At 53.8% G+C, this 24,188-nt stretch overlaps 1 protein-coding gene across 1 annotated transcript in view; it reads right to left on the bottom strand.

Moving 5' to 3' along the window:
• Positions 1 to 346: 346 nt before the first annotated feature.
• BMX (BMX non-receptor tyrosine kinase) overlaps positions 347 to 24,188 on the bottom strand; it is an 891,026-nt gene continuing 867,184 nt past the window's right edge. The window contains exon 19 of the mRNA XM_085620470.1: positions 347 to 1,736. Within this exon, the coding sequence (XP_085476596.1) occupies positions 1,662 to 1,736 (75 nt within the window). The 3' untranslated portion in view covers positions 347 to 1,661. The remainder of the gene's footprint in view (positions 1,737 to 24,188) is intronic.

The raw sequence follows: 24,188 nt of genomic DNA, 5'->3' as shown, positions 1-24,188 counted from the left end.
GAGATTATACCATGAATGTGGAGACTCCGCCACGAATGCGGAGACTACACAGTCATAACTTTACTAAACGCAAGTTCCTTTATGAATCGGGCCCCGAGTGTCTATTATTTCCAGGTGGCATAAGTAGAATTAAAACTTAATTGACCTCTGTTAATATCTCACACTCTGGAACTGTAAAAATCCCTTGTTCCGAGAGATTAGAATGTCATTTTAGAATCAACTCTGTGTCCTGATTGGAATGGAAATCAACTTTTGTTACTTCTCTCCCTTCATTACCGGTTATAAGATCACCAGCTCTAAATCTGCAGATGAGATGGAATTTAAAAAGGGGATATGCCCAAATATCTTTATTCAGAGGTTTTAATTTCATTTTTTTCATTACAGATTGCTTTACATCAAAACACAAGGACAGAGAAGAGGGATTAACCAAGTCCCTTATCTGAGAAGAAAGACCATTGTGTGCAGCTATATTTCCCGGATTCCCAGATGCCATTGGGCCCAGCAGAGCTCACGCAAGGCCTAGCTGGAATGCCACACTGCACCCTGTTGCCCGCTCTTCCACTCCTGGCTCCCTGAGGACAGGTGAGCACAGTGGCATGGGTTGGTTATTCCTTGCTCCTGTGGACGTGACTGCGGGGGATCTGCTTTTTCTGAGAACTATTATATCAAGAAATGTGAAAAATAACACCACAGCACTGCAGGCTGTAGCTGATCGAATGCAGAGGAAAGCCTACAGCGGGCAGTTTGGTGGTAAGGGAGTGGAAATGGAGTGAAAAAGCCATGCTGTGATTAAATACATCAAGTGGAACACAAGAAAAGACGAGCGTTCTAGGGAGGCACAAGCAACAGTCTAGAGGACGGGAGGAGCAATTAGTAGTGCATAATGTGGGCCAGGGGCGCCAAACTGTACACATTTTACAGGATATGTGTTGAAAGTGATTCCATGTGTATTGATACGATTTCAATAAAGGAAAAAATGTGTTCTCATAACTATACTGTTGTATACCATGACTGAAGAAATTAGTACTTACTAATAGGTGTGCACACCTGCAACATACACGAAAATTACTTATGTGCTATTGGACATACTACTTAAAGTAAGAGTCACAAAGGAATACACTAGAATATTCAAAAAGTAGCAAGTGAATCACATTCTAAATCATAATGTAAGCATTCCACTGTTTATATCCTAACTCTATAGCTTATTAATTGGGTGTTAGATATTTTAAAATAAATAGGAGATTGTGACACCTGAAATGCCCCCACTTTCTTTCCTTCCTCCTCTTAGCTCAGTTTGTAAATTAATATTGCGCAATAATGTTGATAGCGCATAGAAGCACTTTTTACGGCCTGTCCCCGAATAGAAAATGTTATTGGCAGCTATGTGATCAATGTGATATAACAGGCCTGACTTTTATGAAAAAATAATAATGGACGCGTTATTTTACTCTACAAAACCAATGAACTTGTGAAATAGTGCCTTAATCAAGCACACAGAATCTTGCAAAATTGAAAAGAGATTTCTGGATGTTATATACAATTCCATCCATCCAGTGTGATTCGGTGAATGTAGTTCTTCTCTTCTCTATCATTCCTTCTCCAATGTGTGAAGGTGACCTCCAACGTATGCACCCAGTTGAGGTGCCCACATTTCTTTTTCATTACTTGTCGTCTTCCTCTCTGTGTGGCTCAATTTCTGATAAAAGTTCAAAGAACGTTGGGCGGTCTTCTGGTAGCTGAATAACAAAAAAAAAAAAATCTTATATACTGAATTCAATTCAATGCAATCAAAGTGTATTTTAGATAAGCCAATCCTTATAACTTACAGCGAAGATTTTTTTTTTACATCACGTGAGTAAAGAGAAGAAAATGAACTATATACGCTTGATAAATTGATACCAGTTCATAAATTCTTTAAGTAATCCTGCTAAATTAGGTTTATATACATATTCCTAAAGGTTCAGTTAAATGTCCAGCTAATTTAAGAAATCGACTGTCGATGTCTCAGTATGAAAGACAATTTCGAGAGATGGCCAAGATCATCACCTTGATATGTCCTATTTACATATTCTTAGCCCAATCCAATAATCTCCTATGGTGATATTACTAGGTAACTGCAAAAACATCTTTTCCGCTGCGTTCTATAAATCAGATAAAACAAGCATTGGCAAAGCCAATGGGTTTTATGTTGGCTATGTTGGCTGTCAGACTTTGGCTTTGTCAATACTGCTCAGGTCAAGTGTGAGCCAGTGCACAAAGCGCTGCTCTGCGAAGATCTGTGGTAGTTCAGTATGGAGAGAAGCTTTGCCCACTCCCCCGCCCTTATTTTTCATTGGCTTGAGTGTTTGTCCTTTGTAAATGCTGTCTTCTGATTCATTATGAGGCTTGTTAGTCCCTCCTTAGTAGGGCCATGTTGTCATATGTATCCTCCCATGGTTACTGGCTCCTTTACTTGGATGTTACACGTTTCGTGTACTTTTTGTTTATTGAGCCGGGACAATGGCGTAGGCCTCACAGAGCAAGGTGTCCCGCCTCCGCGCTCTCTTTCTCTCCTGTGACACCAACTGGTCGGGTCGCTTGGAGCGAGAGGACAGTGAGTCACTGTGCACTGAGCTCTGCGTCAGCCCAGAGGAGGCAGAGCCCGTCTTCCAGAGGCTGGACACCGACCGCGACGGGGCCATCACCTTCCAGGACTTCACCATGGGCTTCCACGGGACCCGGGGCTCACCCTGGCTGCAGAGAGGAGGCTCGGGGGCTGACGCGAGGGCTCCCATTGAGCATGGAGGACAAGCACAGAGGAGACCCTTTTAACTTGGCTTGTTTTGCTTGGCAGCGCAGCATGCAATAGCGGCCGCGCCCCTTTCTTTTCATCGGCGTACCCACCAATGGCGGCTACATGCCTTTATTTGCAAAATAATCGTTTCGGCCCACTGAAGAAACACAAATTCATGTTGGAAGCAGCTGGTGTAGGTAAGTTTCATTTCTTTAAAAAAGTATATTGTATCCAGAGAAATCTGTTGGAGGTTTGTTTTAATACTTCAATGTTATGTATACGTCTATGCTAAATGTTACAAAGTTATCTACTCCTTCATGAGTACCTACATCTTCCGAGATGGTGGCATCATTCGTGTTTTCTTCACAATTTCGATTTCCTGTATTAACCGAAGACACCGCACTAGGGCCAAGCTAAACTTTCTGTTTTACCTACAACTTCTGACTTGCTATTTAGGAGGAAAAAGCTACTGGAAAGCAGATTTATTTGCATACTGTCTTGTGTTGTATTAGTCATTCATTCCTTTGGTTGCGTGAGTGCTTCAAGAGTACCCCCTGGCGGTCAATCAAGGGACGCATAATCACATTTATTAATTAATTAATCACTAACGTTTTAGGGCCGAAGTTACACTTTCTTTCACTACTTCTTACCAGCCTAACACAGACCACTCAAAGACACCTTTGGCGATAGAGCTTTCTTAATGGATCATAATTTAAAAGCAGCATATAAAGTCTGCATAGAGCACACATGCATTTTTATGCTGCATATACCGTGTATGTAATAGTCAGATTATGTACTGGCATTTATCCAAAAACTACTGACACTTACCATATATGGCACCTACACCATGTAATTCCCCCTACTGTGCACCGCTCATGATCACATACAAGTCTGCACTCGTAACATGACATCCTAATGACATCACATATCACATTACCAGATGTATCATCAATCACCTCAGTGGTGAGAACACAAAATGCGATCTGAATGCAGCCTTTACATTATCCTTACCTGAAAACATCACGATTTTTGCTGATCACAAACCCTCTTCTAATAGCACTTGAGGACGTAGAGTGAAAACCAAAACATGTCTAAATCAATGTAATAGTCAAATGAGATGCATAAAATGATGGAGAGGTGAAAGCAACCTTGACTTCCAGACTATGGTGCCGATCACGATCCGGTAAAAAATTCCCCCGTGCGACTCGTATTGGGTCTTTTTACCGTACGAATCGTACAAGTGCCGTACGAACTGGCAATCACGATTCGCATGGTAAAAAGTCCATACGAACCGCACTGGGAATCATTCCCCACACGTCCCCGGGTCGGAAAATGTGTCCGACACGTCCTCGGACGATTTACCTTACAAACGTGAAAAACAAAGTCCGACCTAGGAATCACGATCCATCCCGTGCGTCCGAGGTTACAACCGTATGGAAAAAACACCGTCCGCACTGAACTCCTACAGCAACCATGGAGACATGTGCCCGCATACGCGCCCAACACTCCCCCCAGCCCCCGTACGTCCTACACGTACCCCCCGTATATGAAAACCCCCACCCGTCTAGGTACACCCCAGTACGTTCCAGTCGAACCCCCACCCCAGGACGTGTCATAGCCCCGTCTACCCACACCCCAGTACGTTCCAGTCGTACCCCCACCCCAGTACGTGTCGTACCACCGTCAATGTACACCCCCCCACCCCAGTACGTGTCGTACCACCGTCCATGTACCCCCCCCCCCTGTACGTGTCGTACCCCCCGTGTACCTACACCCCAGTACGTGCGAGCCACACCCCCACCCCAGGACGTGTCATAGCCCCGTCCACCCACACCCCAGTACGTTCCAGTCGTACCCCCACCACAGTACGTGTCGTACCCCCCGTGTACCTACACCCCAGTACGTGCGAGCCACACCACCACCCCAGGACGTGTGATAGCCCCGTCTACCCACACCCCAGTACATTCCAGTCGTACCCCCACCCCAGTACGTGTCGTACCCCCCGTGTACCTACACCCCAGTACGTGCGAGCCACACCACCACCCCAGGACGTGTCATAGCCCCGTCTACCCACACCCCAGTACGTTCCAGTCGTACCCCCACCCCAGTACGTGTCGTACCCCCCGTGTACCTACACCCCAGTACGTGCGAGCCACACCCCCACCCCAGGACGTGTCATAGCCCCGTCCACCCACACCCCAGTACGTTCCAGTCGTACCCCCACCCCAGTACGTGTCGTACCACCGTCAATGTACACCCCCCCACCCCAGTACGTGTCGTACCCCCCGTCTACCCACACCCCAGTACGTGCGAGCCACACCCCCACCCCAGTACGTGTCATACCCCCCGTGTACCTACACCCCAGTACGTGCGAGCCACACCACCACCCCAGGACGTGTCATAGCCCCGTCTACCCACACCCCAGTACGTTCCAGTCGTACCCCCACCCCAGTACGTGTCGTACCCCCGTGTACCTACACCCCAGTACGTGCGAGCCACACCCCCACCCCAGGACGTGTCATAGTCCCGTCCACCCACACCCCAGTACGTTCCAGTCGTACCCCCACCCCAGTACGTGTCGTACCACCGTCAATGTACACCCCCCCACCCCAGTACGTGTCGTACCCCCGTCTACCCACACCCCAGTACAAGCGAGCCACACCCCCACCCCAGTACGTGTCGTACCCCCCGTCTACCCACACCCCAGTACGTTCCAGTCGTACCCCCACCCCAGTACGTGTCGTACCACCGTCAATGTACACCCCCCCACCCCAGTACGTGTCGTACCACCGTCCATGTACACCCCCCCCCTGTACGTGTCGTACCCCCCGTGTACCTACACCCCAGTACGTGCGACCCACACCCCCACCCCAGGACGTGTCATAGCCCCGTCCACCCACACCCCAGTACGTTCCAGTCGTACCCCCACCCCAGTATGTGTCGTACCCCCCGTGTACCTACACCCCAGTACGTGCGAGCCACACCACCACCCCAGGACGTGTCATAGCCCCGTCTACCCACACCCCAGTACGTTCCAGTTGTACCCCCACCCCAGTACGTGTCGTACCCCCCGTGTACCTACACCCCAGTACGTGCGAGCCACACCCCCACCCCAGGACGTGTCATAGCCCCGTCCACCCACACCCCAGTACGTTCCAGTCGTACCCCCACCCCAGTACGTGTCGTACCACCGTCAATGTACACCCCCCCACCCCAGTACGTGTCGTACCCCCCGTCTACCCACACCCCAGTACGTGCGAGCCACACCCCCACCCCAGTACGTGTCGTACCCCCCGTCTACCCACACCCCAGTACGTTCCAGTCGTACCCCCACCCCAGTACGTGTCGTACCACCGTCAATGTACACCCCCCCACCCCAGTACGTGTCGTACCATCGTCCATGGACACCCCCCCACCCCTGTACGTGTCGTACCCCCCGTGTACCTACACCCCAGTACGTGCGAGCCACACCCCCACCCCAGGACGTGTCATAGCCCCGTCTACCCACACCCCAGTACGTTCCAGTTGTACCCCCACCCCAGTACGTGTCGTACCACCGTCAATGTACACCCCCCCACCCCAGTACGTGTCGTACCATCGTCCATGGACACCCCCCCACCCCTGTACGTGTCGTACCCCCGTGTACCTACACCCCAGTACGTGTCGTACCCCCCGTGTACCTACACCCCAGTATGTGCGAGCCACACCCCCACCCCAGGACGTGTCATAGCCCCGTCCACCCACACCCCAGTACGTTCCAGTCGTACCCCCACCCCAGTACGTGTCGTACCACCGTCAATGTACACCCCCCCACCCCAGTACGTGTCGTACCCCCCATCTACCCACACCCCAGTACGTTCCAGTCGTACCCCCACCCCAGTACGTGTCGTACCACCGTCAATGTACACCCCCCCACCCCAGTACGTGTCGTACCATCGTCCATGGACACCCCCCCACCCCTGTACGTGTCGGACCCCCCGTGTACATACACCCCAGTACGTGTCGTACCCCCCGTGTACCTACACCCCAGTACATGCGAGCCACACCACCACCCCAGGACGTGTCATAGCCCCGTCTACCCACACCCCAGTACGTTCCAGTCGTACCCACACCCCAGTACGTTCCAGTCGTACCCCCACCCCAGTACGTTCCTGGCGCACCCCCAACACAACCTCCTAAGTACGGAGCGCACCCCATGCCCCAACATCACAACCGCATGTACGAGTCGTACGAAGCCACACACAAGGACCAAATCGTACAACCAAATGGCCCATGTACACACCGTACACACGCTCAAAACGCACGTACACAACAAGGACAAAACAAAACAACTCAACAATACACCATTCGAAAGGCACACAGCCACTAAACATGGCCAACAACCACTAAAATAACACAATCACTGACCTGCAACTGTCAAAAACAAACAGAGGCCCAATACACCACCACTCCTTATAACACACCCACCCAAAATTCAAACACTGCCACACCCACCCATGGACCAATGAAAAGGGCCCACACACACAAACCATGAGCCTTTGCAACAGACCCACTGTTGCCAGACACCACAGAACCAGACTACAAGCGACACCACATCTTACACTTGCACACCTTCACACGACCACCCTCACAAACACCCTCTCATCACATTCACACACACACACAACCATCCACACCCCCCCCCAACATCCACACACCCCCCACACCCACACCATCCCCACCCACACCCCTCACCATGCCCACTACCAAGAATCCAAAGTTCAGTCACCGAGAGTTGGAGGTCCTTGTTGATCAAATCCTCAGAGTCGAGCCACAGATCTTTGGAACATTGGTCAGAAGCACCAGCCAGGCAGCCAAAACAGCCATGTGGCAGACCATCGTCGATGCTGTGAATGCTGTTGCGGACACCAGGAGGACCAAGCAGGATTGCCAGAACAGGTGGTACGATCTGCGGAGGAGGGTCAGAGCCAAGAGACAGGAGGAACACGACCAGGCCAACGCCACCGGAGGAGGGCCCTCCCGCAGAGCCGTACAGTACCATCCCTGGGAGGAGAGGGTGATGGCCATACTGCCGGTGGAGGCAGTTGAAGGAGTAGAAGGACTCCGAGACCCGGGTGAGTACACAAACAACGCACCTCACATGGGGGGAACTGCAACCACAACCAAAATTAATAACAGGCACGCAACCACCACAAGCCATCGCATTACTCAACCACACTCCATGAGCAGGCACATGCCACTGCTGCCACCATGCCCCATGCACCCAGCTGGACAATGTCAAGTCACAGGCCACAGAAGACAACAACACATGACACGGTAACCCGGATGGCGGGAGGCTGGGCACCAAGAATCACATAGTGCGACTCCAAAGCAGACAACAATGCCCTCTGCCCATATGGCCTAGGTCACAGGCAGACAAACACTGTGTCCCAACACAGGAATGACTTGCCAGCAAATGGCGGACGCCTTGCATCAACACATGGGGGTGAAGGCACTGTTTTGCACATGCCAGCAGCTAATGAACAGCCAACAGTGTGAAAGAGTGGCAGCACACACCACCACAGCAGCAGCGCACAGACACACAGCAGACAAAATGGGTGCCTGGAGATCAGAAACAAACTCACATCAACAGGCCAAGGGCCACTCAAAGATCTGCTAACAGTGTGTGCCCAGGAAGCTGGGCCAAGGTGACAGAGGGTGACACACGGAGGGAGGGAGAGGGGGACACAGAGGGAGGGAGAGGGGGACTGAGAGGGAGGGAGACGGACAGAGGGAGGAGGCTGACACACAGAGGGAGGGAGAGGGGGACAGAGAGGGAGGGAGAGGGGGACAGAGAGGGAGGGAGACACAGGAAGATGGACAGAGGGAGGAGGCTGACACACAGAGGGAGGGAGAGGGGGACAGAGAGGGAGGGAGAGGGGGACAGAGAGGGAGGGAGACACAGGAAGATGGACACAGGGAGGAGGCTGACACACAGAGGGAGGGAGAGGGGGACAGAGAGGGAGGGAGAGGGGGACAGAGAGGGAGGGAGACACAGGAAGATGGACAGAGGGAGGAGGCTGACACACAGAGGGAGGGAGAGGGGGACAGAGAGGGAGGGAGAGGGGGACAGAGAGGGAGGGAGACACAGGAAGATGGACACAGGGAGGAGGCTGACACACAGAGGGAGGGAGAGGGGGACAGAGAGGGAGGGAGAGGGGGACAGAGAAGGAGGGAGACACAGGGAGAGCAAATCAGTCCTTTGGTGTGTGGGAATGTCTGCTCGTCAGCAGGTGGACTGCGTGCATGTAGACAAGGGTGGCCAGTGCCAGAACCCCCCCTCTTCATCATGGCAAAACGCAGGGCCATGTCACAACCTGTACACGAGCACAAGGACAGCCACCTGCATCATATAAGTGTGTGGATCCACTCCATGTGCACATGTACAGTGCTACAAGGAAGGCGCAAATGCATAGCTCGGCACACATGCACACTCCACTGCTGACTGCAGTCACACTTGACGCAGCAAGTAAGACTGTGCCACACATAGTTAAAGGGGCCAAATTGGTGCCCAAGGGACACACACATGCACAAGTGCACTGTGAGTGGAATGCAAGACAGATCCTAATTCCAAGAGGAAATGTGCCAACTTTGTAACGGATGAAACATGGATGTGGCATGGATCCAAATTAACATTTTCTCTCTCACACACAGGTCAACGTCGTGCTGCACCCCCCAACACTGGGGGGGAACACTCACAGGACCCGGATCTGCAGGAGACCGATCCCACCGGCAGCGACCACTCTCACCACTCTGCGGACGACCCCGACCGACCTGGCCCCTCTGGTGTCCAACCACCTGCAGCACCTGCGTCAGGTACAACCGTGCCAACAACCACCCCCACTCCTGCCACATCCCAGGAGACACCCAGGATCCCTGCCCCAACACCACAATGCAGCCAGGCTCGCCAGGAGGGACACGGTGTCCCGGGCACCCAGGAGGAGGCAGGCGACAACGCCAATGCCACCCCTCAGGGGTCCCGGAGACCCGATGTGCCCACAAGTGCAGGCCAGACGCAAGTGGGCAGGGGTGGTGGGAGTGGAGGACGGCGGAGGCGCGAGCCTGACCAGTTGGCTGGGGATCCGGTATTTTCCCATGTCCGTAACATCCTGGACTCATACCGGCAGGACACCACGGGCATGGCCCAGGTTGTGTCCGTCCTCGAGGGGATCAAGGTCCAGCAGGCCCAGCAACATGCGGAGCTAATAGCCTGTCTACAGCTACACCAACGGAGGATGGAGGACAGACAGGCTGAGCAAGTGACGGCGTCCCAGGGGATTCACGCTGAACTCCGTCGGATGGCCGACACCATGGCCGACCCTCCCTGTGCCAGAAGGCGGAGAACATCACCACCCACAGGGAGGGATCATGAGGAGGAGGAGGAAACATCCGACGGAGCATCCCAGACGTCGTCACGGCCTGCTGCTGAGGTTCCCCGCAGGAAGCCGGGTCGTCCACGGAAAGGACCGTGAGGGTGGCTGCTACATCACCATCTCCCAGGACACCTGGCCTGGCACCTGGCCCACTGGAGCAACAGCATCACAGCATCAAGAGACATTCTCTGCCACATGGCCCTGCTGGTCACTGGCTGACCAATGTTGACAAAGACTGTGGCATGGACTCTGAGGATTTCCAATGGCAAGGACACCAACTCCCCTACTGAACTTTGGATTCCCTAAGCCCGGAAAGCCCCTCACTTTGTCCCCCCCCCCCCCCAATAATAAATCACACTATTAAGAGTAGATGCCTGCTGGTAGCATTATTACCTAACATGTGTCTTGTACAGTCTAAACATGCCTGAGTCATCTGTTCACTTCAACCATCCACACCCTGGGGCCTGAGTCTGGCACAGGACACATGGGTCACAGTTTTTTAGGCAAGACAGACATGGAGCACCATACACACCCGTGATGGTCAGAACCAGCTGAGGGGGTGGCCGAACAACCGTGCTGACAGACACATTGAGTACAGCAACAGTCATGCGCAGAGGTCAGGGATCCTGGCCCGTGTCCTGGGGGGCACCCAGGTACGTGTAGACAGGTGGCAGAACCATGTCCTGCAAGCTTGAGTCCGGTGGATGCAGAGAATGGGGTCATGGACAACGTTGGATGCATGGGGATGGCACATGTCACAATACCCACACAGTCATGGACATCATGCCCAATACACAGTCTCAGCACACACACACAGCTTGCATCTTGCCACTCGACACATTGACACATAGCCACAATCAGGGAATACCATGCCAGACATGCAGGATGCACCGTGCCAACACACCAGCATTGACTGAGAAGAGGCACCTTGGAGGCATAGGGACACCTTTAATAGTCATGTTTTTGGGATTGCAGAGGCAACTTGAAGTACACATGAACACATCATGTGGAGTAACATGTGGCTCAAACACTGGCACCCCCCTTCTGCAGCACAAATGCGTGATAGCCATGGAACTGGCACACAAGTGTCGGCTAACAGCTAAATTCCCACAGCTGCTCACGGAGAGACTGCCATACACCATACATCCGCTGATGTGGAAGTCCCACGCCATGTCAAGACAATGTTAACCGTATGTGTCCGAGGGCAGTGTCACACACATTGATGCCTTCATCACAATCCACTATCCCATCACTGATGACTGACAACCAGGCAGCCCATCTATTCAGGTGTACCCAGCTGCATGTCGTGTCCCATGGGGATGCCACATGTCTGCAGAGGAACCAAACCCCGACCGGGGCAGTGTGCACACATCGTGAACAACTGCCACACCCAATACACCCCAGATGCATCCCTTACCCCATGGAGACTTCCAAACGTGTCCGTGCCTGTAACGCTGAGTCAGCCCACGATGCCATGTCCATGAGGAATAGCAGTGCCACAACAATGCAACCAGAAGACGGCATGCGCAGGTACCTGGGGAAGAGAGACACACAAGAAGTCAGCCACAAAAAGCACAGCCACTTGCATGTGCATTGACTCGACACATGTATGGATGAAAAAATGCTAGGTCACAATTATGAGTGGGGAAATACTACCATCACTGCCACCATCACTCCAGTGACACACCCACACACACCTCTGACTCACGTGCCATACATGCAGGTGGAGACACGCATCACAACACATGCCACACGGGGACCAAGGCGTGCACACTCAGACACTGGTACTCACCACTAAGCAAAGAAGTCGCGTATGAGCCGAGTCCGGATGTCCTCTTGCGGCTCCACATCCTCCACATCACTAGCCCCATTGCCAAGCCCTTCGTCCTCCACGGGTGGATGGTCCTCGTCATGTTGATTCAGGATGAGTGGCACAGCTCTTTCAACTGCCATGTTGTGCAGCATGCAGCAGACCATGAAGATCTTGCAGACCTTCGCCGGGGCATATGGGAGTGCGCCGCCGGTCTTGTGGAGGCACCGGAATCGGCTCTTCAGCATGCCAAACGTCCTCTCTATCACTCGCCTTGTCCGGCCATGGGCGGTGTTGTAGCGGAGCTGGGCCGGCGTGATGGGGTTGCGGAGAGGTGTCAGCAGCCAAGGCATGTTGGGATAGCCAGCGTCCCCTAAATGGAAAGCACATGGATATCGTTAGAACTGGCGAAGCGGTAGTGCTGCTCGGCCAAACAGAATACAGGACAGACAGACTGTACCCACCAACAACACATGCTCGTTCGTTGCGCAGCTGCATCATCATATCAGGCATCCCGCTACGCCTCATGATGTAGGCATCGTGTGCTGATCCTGGGAAACGAGCACAGACATGTGAAATCACCATGTTGGACAGACACACCACAAGGGCATTGATGGAGTGGTAGTGCTTCCGATTGCGGTACGCCACCTCCCGTGCGTGTGGTGGTACCAAACCTACATGTGTCCCATCTATGGACCCAATGACATGGGGCATCCCTCCCAGGGCATAGAAACCACGCTTGACCTCAGTCATCTGTTCAGGGGTTGGGAACTTGATGAAGTCATCCAGGTGAATCAACATGGCCTCCAAGAAATCATGCAGCACACCGCTGAACATGCTCTGGGACATGCCACCAACATGAGCTATGGTATTTTGGAAGGTACCCGTGGCAAGGAAATGTAGGGCAGCCATTACCTTCAGCTGGGGTGTCAGTGCCGTAGGATACCTGTGCTGCGGTTGCAGGTGTGGTGCCAGTCTCGCCGTCAGCTCCAGAATCAACGGTTGGGTGAAGCGGTAGAGCCGGATCCTGTCATTCTCCTGCATGGTGGCCAAGTCTGGAATTCTTCGGGCAACAGGAGGCGCTCTGCAGTAATTTGGAAGTGACAAGGAAGAGTGAGTGCACTACGAGAACAACTCATGTCTACTGAGCACATGTAAATCTGGCAATACACACATGCCACATAGGGAGTCAGGCATGTGCTACATGCCCAGGACACGTATGGATGCAAGGTGACACTCCTTCCAAGACCCAGCTACACACGGTGATTGAGAACCTTCCCATGCCACGCCATGGAAATAGCTGTGTCCCAGTGCAAGTGCACTGCCCGACGCAAGACAGGAGTGACATACACCCACACATCAGCAGAAGTGTGATGCCGATTGCAGAGACTGGCAGCGGAACACTTGAGCCACAGGTCACATGACATTACACTAGTCCAGCCCACACACCTTGCCATGAAGGTGCACATGTCATGACTCACCACACATTCCTTGTGAGTTTGCTGACATGGCCTTGTCACGCTACTCCGTGTCCCTTGCATACATGTGCACCTCACATCCGATAACACATGTGGCATGGTGTTGGGAACAGTGTGCAATGACAATCTACACACAGCCACATGTTGGTTGCTGCAACGGCTGCAGCTTTTGAGGGTGCTACAACATCAACCTGATGTAAATCCCGGACACATATATGGCATAGTCACATTGTGCACTGTGGGTAGTGATAAGTCATGTGTCATGACCCCTGTACCGGGCATCATGGGACACTTCCGTGTGTTGGTGTCCGTGCCATGCCAGTGACGCTCACCCCAAGTGCGCAGTCCCACATGCACACATGTCAAAGGAGTCAAGGGCATGCCTGGCACACATTGCACCCTCACACAGTACACATGTACACATCTCATCATACATCTGGTGCCTTCTCCACTCAGGAGGCATGTTCCACATCACAGCCTGTGACACCTGTGCCCCACACATGTGGTAATGCACAGACGATGCCTTGATGTCCATTCCTGGACAAGTATGTCCATCCATGGACAAGTATGTCCGCCCTATTCCTACATGTGTGTCGCCTATCACCACAGTGATGTGTAAAATCCGCCGTACTGCTGCTGAGAGGGCCTGTGCATGTTCCCAAATCACTGTGGGAGTGCTGCCGTATGTGTACCCATCGTGATGGCGAGCGTAGATGCGAGTGTACGGTCCGTGCCACTACGGGTACGCATACGCGTGCAGACCCATAGTGATAGAGAGCGTAGATGCGAGTGTACGGCCCTATCACTATGGGTCTGCACACGTATGCGTACCCGTAGTGGTGCGGACCGTACACTCACATCTACGCTCACTATCACTATGGGTCTGCACGCGTATGCGTACCCGTAGTGGTACGGACCGTACACTCGCATCTACGCTCTCTATCACTATGGGTCTGCACGCGTATGCGTACCCGTAGTGGTACGGACCGTACACTCGCATCTACGCTCACTATCACTATGGGTCTGCACCCGTATGCGTACCCGTAGTGGTACGGACCGTACACTCGCATCTACGCTCACTATCACTATGGGTCTGCACGCGTATGCGTACCCGTAGTGGTGCGGACCGTACACTCACATCTACGCTCACTATCACTATGGGTCTGCACGCGTATGCGTACCCGTAGTGGTACGGACCGTACACTCGCATCTACGCTCTCTATCACTATGGGTCTGCACGCGTATGCGTACCCGTAGTGGTACGGACCGTACACTCGCATCTACGCTCACTATCACTATGGGTCTGCACGCGTATGCGTACCCGTAGTGGTACGGACCGTACACTCGCATCTACGCTCACTATCACTATGGGTCTGCACGCGTATGCGTACCCGTAGTGGTGCGGACCGTACACTCGCATCTACGCTCACTATCACTATGGGTCTGCACGCGTATGCGTACCCGTAGTGGTGCGGACCGTACACTCACATCTACGCTCACTATCACTATGGGTCTGCACGCGTATGCGTACCCGTAGTGGTACGGACCGTACACTCACATCTACGCTCTCTATCACTATGGGTCTGCACGCGTATGCGTACCCGTAGTGGTACGGACCGTACACTCGCATCTACGCTCACTATCACTATGGGTCTGCACGCGTATGCGTACCCGTAGTGGTGCGGACCGTACACTCACATCTACGCTCACTATCACTATGGGTCTGCACGCGTATGCGTACCCGTAGTGGTACGGACCGTACACTCACATCTACGCTCACTATCACTACGAGTACGCATACGCGTGCAGACCCATAGTGATGGAGAGCGTAGATGCGAGTGTACGGTCCGTACCACTACGGGTACGCATACGCGTGCAGACCCATAGTGATGGAGAGCGTAGGCATGCATGTACGGGCCGTTGCCATGCATTTGGGGTGCCCTAGGGCCCCCACACGCACCGTACCTGTGTGTGATGCTCCAAATTACATAGGGGACAAGTATTAAGGCCTACATGCATGCTGGTTGTCATGGAGACCAAGTTCAAAATTCGAAATTGTTCTGGAAGGTGCACAGCAGAAGTCAGTTGGAATTTGTCTACTTTGTTGCAATGTGTTTGTGGGGCTGACATCATGCAGGAGAATGAAACCGATAGAGAACCCACAGACTGCTAGGTTTGTAGGGATTGGTGGAAACATAGGATGCAAATGTGAGTGACCAATCTCTCTGTACTCCTGTGCATGAGACTGGGCAGAAGGGCACATATAAGGCAGCCAGGTCCCATGAGGGAGCACTTGCCTGCACATCTTTGCATTCGTCGACCCAGCTGCTGCTACTGATTCCCTGGAACCATGTCAAGGGCTGTGGAGAGGACACAGCCATTCACCCTGGAGGAGAACATGGCTCTGCTGGATGTGATCCTCCCACAGTACTCCATGCTGTATGGGCGACCAGGGTATCAGGTGAGTGCATAGGCCACTGCCACAGACTGTCCCTATGTGGTGACTGTGACTTCTGCCATTGCGTCCAGGTGTAACACACATGCCATGTACTGTCGGGGGGGTCCCAGGGGGGGGGTGCCTGATGTCTCCCAGCAGTGCCCTGAGACAGGAGGGGTGGGGGCCTATCACTCACAGCAGTGCCCTGAGACAGGAGGGGTGGGGGCCTAGAACTCACAGCAGTGCCCTGAGCCAGGAGGGGTGTGTGCAGAGTCCTCCCAGCAGTGCCCTGAGACAGGAGGGGTGGGGGCCTATCACTCACAGCAGTGCCCTGAGACAGGAGGGGTGGGGGCCTATCACTCACAGCAGTGCCCTGAGACAGGAGGGGTGGGGGCCTATCACTCACAGCAGTGCCCTGAGACAGGAGGGGTGGGTGTGATGCACAGTGTGAGCCTTGATCATTGATTGTGACATTGCCATCATTCCACCTGTGTACCCACTGTGGCACGTAGTGCTTTTTCCCTCACCAGGGGATGATGTCCCTATGACAAAGGTGCAATGCGTTGGCTGCATGACATGCCTTGTTGTAACCAGCTAATTTGTACCCATATGTCTCTCTGTGACATGTGGCTGGTGTATTGATGTGGTGTCACTTGTTCCTCCTCACAGGTAGGCGCCACTGCCAAGGAGCAGATCTGGCTGACCGCCGTCAGTGCCGTGAGGGGTGTGGATGGTCGGAGGCGGAGCCTGCCCCAGGTGAGGAAACGCTGGCAGGATATCCGGTGCTGGACGCGGAGGATTGCACGGCTCCTGCTGGGGGACTCACCTGAGAGCCACAAGAACCGCGGCCGCCGCCGTCTGATCCACCTCCACAGGCGTGTGCTGCCGGTGGTCTTTCCAGACCTGGAGAGGCGCTTACAGGCGATGCAGCAGCCGGAAGGGGGTAGGTAGATGTGTGTTTGTTGTGTGTCACCGGCATTTGTAAGGGCACAGTAGCATGAATTCACTGGCAGGGTTTAAAGGTGCTGTGCAGATCCTGTTTGCCCCAGTATAGCGCTGTGCCCCTGCCACCCTTCCCCTCCTTGCAATGTGTTCCCTGGTCTGTGTGTAGTCACTCCTTCACAGGGTAATGTAGGCTGGCGCTTTGTCCACGGGAACAAGGTCTGTAGCATCATGTGTGGGGGTGGTGTGTAACAGGTTGTGGGACATTGCCTGTGCACTGTCAAGTTCACTGCATGTGGGTTCCATGTCAGTTGGCACTGATGCTGACTCCAGACATGGGAGTTGGTCTCTCATGTGTCATGCCTTACAGCGCGCATGTCCCATGTAGTGGCCTGTGACATGATGTGCATGAGTGTGCGATACACATAGTGCAGGGATGGTGACGTGTGTTGCAGTCATTACCATTCAGTAGCATGTAGTTGCGTGCCCACTACTGTCCCCTGGGGCACCTTTTCCTCAGTGGTGTATGTGTCATCATAAACGTGGCCACTGTCAGTGTCTACAGCGTAAGTTGTGCTCTGTGCCATTGTCCCCTGTCACCATGTATATAGACGTGCTATTTTGTACAGGTGTCCACTGTGCAGCCTGACCTGATTGTCCTTCTTCATACTCACAGTTGCCAGTGCCTGTGTGTCTTGTTATACTCATCTGAGGATGGGCACTGGTACCTCATTATTTGTACAGGCGCACCTTGGCTGTTTGGCGTCCAATCTTGCTTTTTGCCTGCCCCTGTGTGTATCACCCAGACTATGAGATGTTGGTGCCACCTGTGTCTCAACAATTTGCCTCGTGTAGGGTCTTGTTGGGGCGGGCAATGCCTATGTGTTAAATCCTGATTACCACTTGCTGGGTCTGGGCAGTGTGTGATGTGTCTGGACACACACGCAATGTGCAGTGACAGAGTCATGTTGTGCATGTTTTCAGCATTACCTATGCAGCATGTGTCTCAAGTTCATGGATATGGTCCCTGGTCATCGGTATTTTCGCCAACGCTGTGTGGTGCAGATGCAGTGCTGGATTGTCCCCAGGGCCTGGGTGCTATGTCAGACTCCTTTTCCTGTGTTTAGCTATTTTCTCATGCTCTCCATGGTATTTCAGTGGCATGGTGGCTCAACCAACTGTGTGTTTCATGCCCTACATCGGTACCCTGTTCAGTAGATGTTAGGGATCTTCCTTTTCAGGCCATGCAATGTTACCTATGTAGATTGGACTCATGTGACAGATGTGTACAGGTGTCTGATTAATTTCTGTCTCGCCACCCTGCCCACAGCATCGTCGGGGGACACAGAGGGAGACATGGACACAGACCAGGCGGAGGGACCGAGCACCAGTGCCAGCCGTGACATCGGGTCTGGCACATCGAGTAGTACAGAGGCGGAGGAGAGTGTGGCCGAGGACCTGTCGACTGGCACATCAGACTACGAAGCTGACAGGTCCGGGGACGATGTCTCCGAGTGGGCGGAGGCTGCACCAGCAGCTGACAGCGGAACAACACCTCGCACCGCCCCCTCAGTTTCCACCAGCCGCCTCCCACTTGCTCGTGTCCCTTCCCAGCGTGCCCGGTCACAGCATGTCTCCTTCCTGCCAGGCACCGCACCCCCTGCCCCTGTCTCCACTGCTGCCGCCAATGCAGAGTCTGTGGACATCCAGCGGCAACTGCAGGTTGGTCAGGCTGCGATCCTTAATGTCCTCCATGCCCACGGCAAAACCCTCACCAACATCGAGGCTTTCTTGGAGGGCATTCATTCATCGCAGGCTGACCAACGCAACTTGCTGAGGTCCATCGACTCCACACTGACTGCAGCAGTGGGTCTCCTGCAGCGCGACCTCCCCCCACCTACCCCTGCCCCATCCACACTTCCCACTCCCATGCCTGTCACACGTACACCCAGACGTCGGCATGCACCCACATCAACGGACACGGGCACCACACCAGCAGGGAAGGTCCACCGCACTCCTCCTGACACGCACACACAGGGTGAGGTAGGCACACCCACTGGGTCGGGGGGCAAACGTGTGACACGCAGCCATAGTGGGAGTCCGCATTCCACCCAGTCCACTCCCTCCAAATCCCCTCCCCTCAGCTCTCCTGGCCACATCTCCCCCAAGGACTCCTTCATGGCCGCTCTGTCCCTGAGCCCCACAGTTACACCACCACGCAAGCGGTCAAGGAGGTCCCCGGTCAGGGTGGTTGAGTCTCCCCCCCTGTCTCCACCCTCCCCCGGTGGCGCTGCGACCCATCCCTCTGACCCCCCCCCTCCTTGGGGCCTGAGGTCCCTTCGGGTGCAGGGGACTCCCTGGAGGACCTTGCAAAGGTGTGTAGTGCCATCCTGGCCTCCGCCTTTGGCACTGACCCACCCCCTGTGGTGGAGTCCTCCATCCCTGCACCCACAACGCCGCCCCTTTGCCCTGATGTCCCTGCGGTGCCTGTTGCTTCCCCCCCCCCTGAGGCCCTCACCAGTGTGGAAGACGATGCCATTTGACTGTGCAGGCAAGGTAGGGGACACGCATCCCACTGTGTCCCCCATCCAGCTGAGAATCATTGACTGCCCTATGGGCTTTGTGAATATTGAACTGCCTGCGATCCACGGACATTGTGCTCATGCTGAATAAAGCTTAATTTTGTTTTCATTATCACACTACTGCTATGCTGGTATTGGTGTTGGTGGGGCTGCTACATGGTTTTGGGTGGTGTGCAAGGGTTTGGGTGTGTGGGATATGTAGTAGTGTACTGCTCATTGGTGGGACCCTGTGATCTGTGTGCCATCACAAGGTGTTGGCTAACTTTCTTTGTTCATGTAAGCAGTTACTGCATGGTGCACTTGTCCCAGGGTGTATTCCTTCCTCTGTGTACCCAGCTTTCTTCCCTGCAGGGTGTTCCCAATGTTTAGCGCAGAGCTGTGTCTACATGAGCTGTGTGTGTGACGGAGCCCTTCTACTTTGGCCATGCATGCAGGGCCATGTCTCCACCTGCGACAATCGTGGCATCCTTGGTGATCACTGTACTTGTGTGTGGAGTCTGTTGACATGAGTTCATGGGGACATGTTCCCTTGTAGCCAGTATGCATGTGGATAATTCTGGCCTCACACACATGTGTTACACCCCTCCTGTCTCAGGGCACTGCTGGGAGTGATGGGCACCCACCCCTCCTGTCTCAGGGCACTGCTGGGAGGACTCTGCACCCACCCCTCCTGTCTCAGGGCACTGCTGGGAGGACTCTGCACCCACCCCTCCTGTGTCAGGGCACTGCTGGGAGGACTCCACACCCACCCCTCCTGTCTCAGGGCACTGCTGGGAGTGATAGGCACCCACCCCTCCTGTCTCAGGGCACTGCTGGGAGGACTCCACACCCACCCCTCCTGTCTCAGGGCACTGCTGGGTGGACTCTGCACACACACCTCCGATTTCAGGATATGTGCGCTTGGCACATACACGGTGGGGGTACGCACAATGCATTCGAGGTGAGGGTACGAGTCTACTGACACTGGTGTGGTGGGGGTACGCTCCGTACGTCCGCGGGTGTGGGTACGGGTCGTACTTACACTGTTGGCATGGGGGGTACGCTCCTTGCATTCGCGGGTGGGGGTACGGGTCGTACTTACACTGTTGGGCTGGGGGGTACGCTCCTTGCATTCGCGGGTGGGGGTACGGGTCGTACTTACACTGTTGGGCTGGGGGGTACGCTCCTTGCATTTGCGGGTGGGGGTACGGGTCGTACTTGCACTGTTGGGCTGGGGGGTACGCTCCTTGCATTCGCGGGTGGGGGTACGGGTCGTACTTACACTGTTGGGCTGGGGGGTACGCTCCTTGCATTTGCGGGTGGGGGTACGGGTCGTACTTACACTGTTGGGCTGGGGGTACGCTCCTTGCATTCGTGGGTGGGGGTTCGAGTCGTACTTACACTGTTGGCATGGGGGGTACGCTCCATGCATACGCGGGTGAGGGTACGGGTCGAACTTACACTGTTGGGGTGGGGGTACGCTCCGTACGTCCGCGGGTGGGGGTACGGGTCGTACTGACACTGTTGGCATGGGGGGTACGCTCCTTGCATACGCGGGTGGGGGTACGGGTCGTACTTACACTGTTGGGCTGGGGGGTACGCTCCTTGCATTTGCGGGTGGGGGTACGGGTCGTACTTACACTGTTGGGCTGGGGGGTACGCTCCTTGCATTCGTGGGTGGGGGTTCGAGTCGTACTTACACTGTTGGCATGGGGGGTACGCTCCATGCATACGCGGGTGAGGGTACGGGTCGAACTTACACTGTTGGGGTGGGGGTACGCTCCGTACGTCCGCGGGTGGGGGTACGGGTCGTACTGGCACTGTTGGCATGGGGGGTACGCTCCTTGCATACGCGGGTGGGGGTACGGGTCGTACTTACACTGTTGGGCTGGGGGGTACGCTCCTTGCATTCGTGGGTGGGGGTTCGAGTCGTTCTTACACTGTTGGCATGGGGGGTACGCTCCTTGCATACGCGGGTGGGGGTACGGGTCGTACTTGCACTGTTGGGCTGGGGGGTACGCTCCTTGCATTCGCGGTTGGGGGTACGGGTCGTACTTACACTGTTGGGCTGGGGGTACGCTCCTTGCATTCGCGGGTGGGGGTACGGGTCGTACTTACACTGTTGGGCTGGGGGGTACGCTCCTTGCATTTGCGGGTGGGGGTACGGGTCGTACTTACACTGTTGGGCTGGGGGGTACGCTCCTTGCATTCGTGGGTGGGGGTTCGAGTCGTACTTACACTGTTGGCATGGGGGGTACGCTGCATGCATACGCGGGTGAGGGTACGGGTCGAACTTACACTGTTGGGGTGGGGGTGCGCTCCATGCATACGCGGGTGGGGGTACGGGTCGTACTTGCACTGTTGGGCTGGGGGGTACGCTCCTTGCATACGGGGTGGGGGTAGGGTCCGTACATATCCGTCCCCACGCTATGAGATGTTTGTGCGGCCCGTACCCAGGCCTTTGCCACGTGGGTGCGATCCGTCCCGCCATTGTTGGGGTGACGTGTGTGGGCGTGGTCCGACTCGTACCCACGCTCTTCAGGCGTGGGTACGGGACGTACCTGTCTGGTTGTGTTGCCGGTTCGCGTGGTGACGGACTTCCGTTGTGGCGGTCGCTGGCTTATCAGGACACGCCCCCACCCCCTCGTGGTGACCAGGGCATGGGAGTCAGGTATGTCCAGGCCATGTGTGGTGTGTGACTTATGTGGTTGTTTTGTGGCCTGCCCTGGTCGTGCCACCCCCACCCCACCCCACTTTCCCCCCTCCCTTAGTTATTCTGACCTTCTGCGGCGTCTGCGTCGTAACCTGTAGAGGAGGTGTACTGCTATGAGGGCAGGGATGACTCGTAGGTTCGGGTCCATGTCTGTCCGTCGCGTACTGGTCCTCCTTGATCGCGTCGTCCTGTCGCGTACGGGTCCTCCTTGATCGCGTCGTCCTGTCGCGTACGGGTCCTCCTTGGTGGCGTCGTCCTGTGTGTCCGTCACGTACTGGTCCTCCTTGTTCGCGGCGTCGTCTGTCCGTCGCGTACTGGTGGTCCTTGTTCGCGTCGTCCTGATTTCCCGGCAGTTTTTGGCTGCCGCAAAATATACACCGTGCGGGGTGACGTCGGTGCGAATCGTGATTCCTGGGTCGTGAATGGCTGGCTGCGAGCGTCCCGACGTCAGGTCGGCGCTTTCCCGGATCGCATTGGTAGGTGTTTTTTGTTCGGTCGGGCTTTTTTGCGAATCGTACGGTAATGGTGTACCCGTGCGAATCGTAATTCCTTGTTTGTAAAAATTGACGACCGGGTACGCGTCGGGCGGAGATTATGCTCCGTCCGACGGTTCGTACCCGGTTTTTGCCGGATCGTGATCGGCACCTATATGGGTACCTAAAGTGGGTGAGATGAGGGAATCTGCAATAGCATGATGTGTTGCGTGACTGCATTAAAACCACTTACAGAACAACTACGTGGAAGACAGAGTCCTTAGCTACGTGACTGTCTTTGAAGAGCTCTTTAGTGAAGTCAGTAGTGGGAAGGAAGCTAGCGAGCCGCAGCGGTATGCAGAAGTGCACTTAAGTCTGAGGGGTACGTATCATGGTACATAAGTGCCCAGAGCTTACCCGGGAGTGGAGTGTGCATATCCTTGCACCCAGTAGCCCCCAGTGACATATTCTCCAAAACAAAGCCCACAGACGGCACAGCAATACATGGACATGATGCAAGATCACAAAATGACTGAATTTATGTGCTGACCAGCCGTTCATGGTTTCATGTCCATTAATAAAATTGGGGAGCCTGAGGACTAGTAAATGTTTTTTAAACTGTAGAACAATTAATGAACAGAGTAAAGGTGAATTTGGAAAAAAACTCAGGAAAAAACTCTGCTCTGTTTACATGCCTAATTCAGGTTCATTTAACTCATCTGCTTTATTTTCTCTAGCATAATCCTAAATTTCATGCAGGAGTTAACAAGCATTTGTAATGCACTAGGTCTTACATTACTGAAAGTTTGAGCTATTGGCACTGCAAATAATAATGCAACTCCAATAGCTCAAACTTTAAAAAATGCAAGACCTATTGCATTGCAAATGCTTGTTTTGTTTTGTCAATGGTTTTTGTAAAACTTTATTATTATTATATATTCCTAGATATGAGATATGAAAAAATAGAAACATTGACTAAAAAGAATGACAGAAACCACTTTGCGTAGGGATGTGCTCCTTGTAAAAGAGTGTTCCATTTTTGGTATGGCGCGCTCTTGGTTGCTGGTGCTCGCTGGAGGGTCAGACCTACCCTCAAAAATCTATTTTTAACACAACAAATTGCGATACTCCAAATACTGTGTTATACTGCTGCTCAGCCTGGGTGTCTGTATGAGAGAATGTTGGTGAATGGAGTGTTCATGTGTGTGAGAGTCAGTTGGTGATGGGCTGAGCAGCAGTGAGGCTGTTCCTGGTGGTGCTCTCTCTTATGCAACATCCTACCTGAATAAATCTACATAAAAAACTATATGGACCAGTCTACATTTATTTACAACAGACTGTTGTTAATTTATTTTATCATTAAGGTAACTGTTACATGCTGCAAATGCAGTTTGACCGCACAGTCTTAGTTACGGGAAGCTAGTCTGTTTTCAGTGGATCATTACATAGGATCCCAAACAGCCAGCAATGAAGCAACATGGGAAATATAGTGTGACATTAAGCGACTAGTGCATATTACGTTACCAAGTGACTGTGGTGCATGATAAAGTGCTCACAACTATTAACAATACAATTTATACAAGAATTAT

The sequence above is a fragment of the Triturus cristatus genome, chromosome 8 (genome assembly GCF_964204655.1).
Source record: "Triturus cristatus chromosome 8, aTriCri1.1, whole genome shotgun sequence".
NCBI classification, from domain to species: Eukaryota; Metazoa; Chordata; class Amphibia; order Caudata; family Salamandridae; genus Triturus; species Triturus cristatus.
Note: the sequence above shows the minus strand (reverse complement) of the source record. Positions and strands in the feature narration are given on the sequence as shown.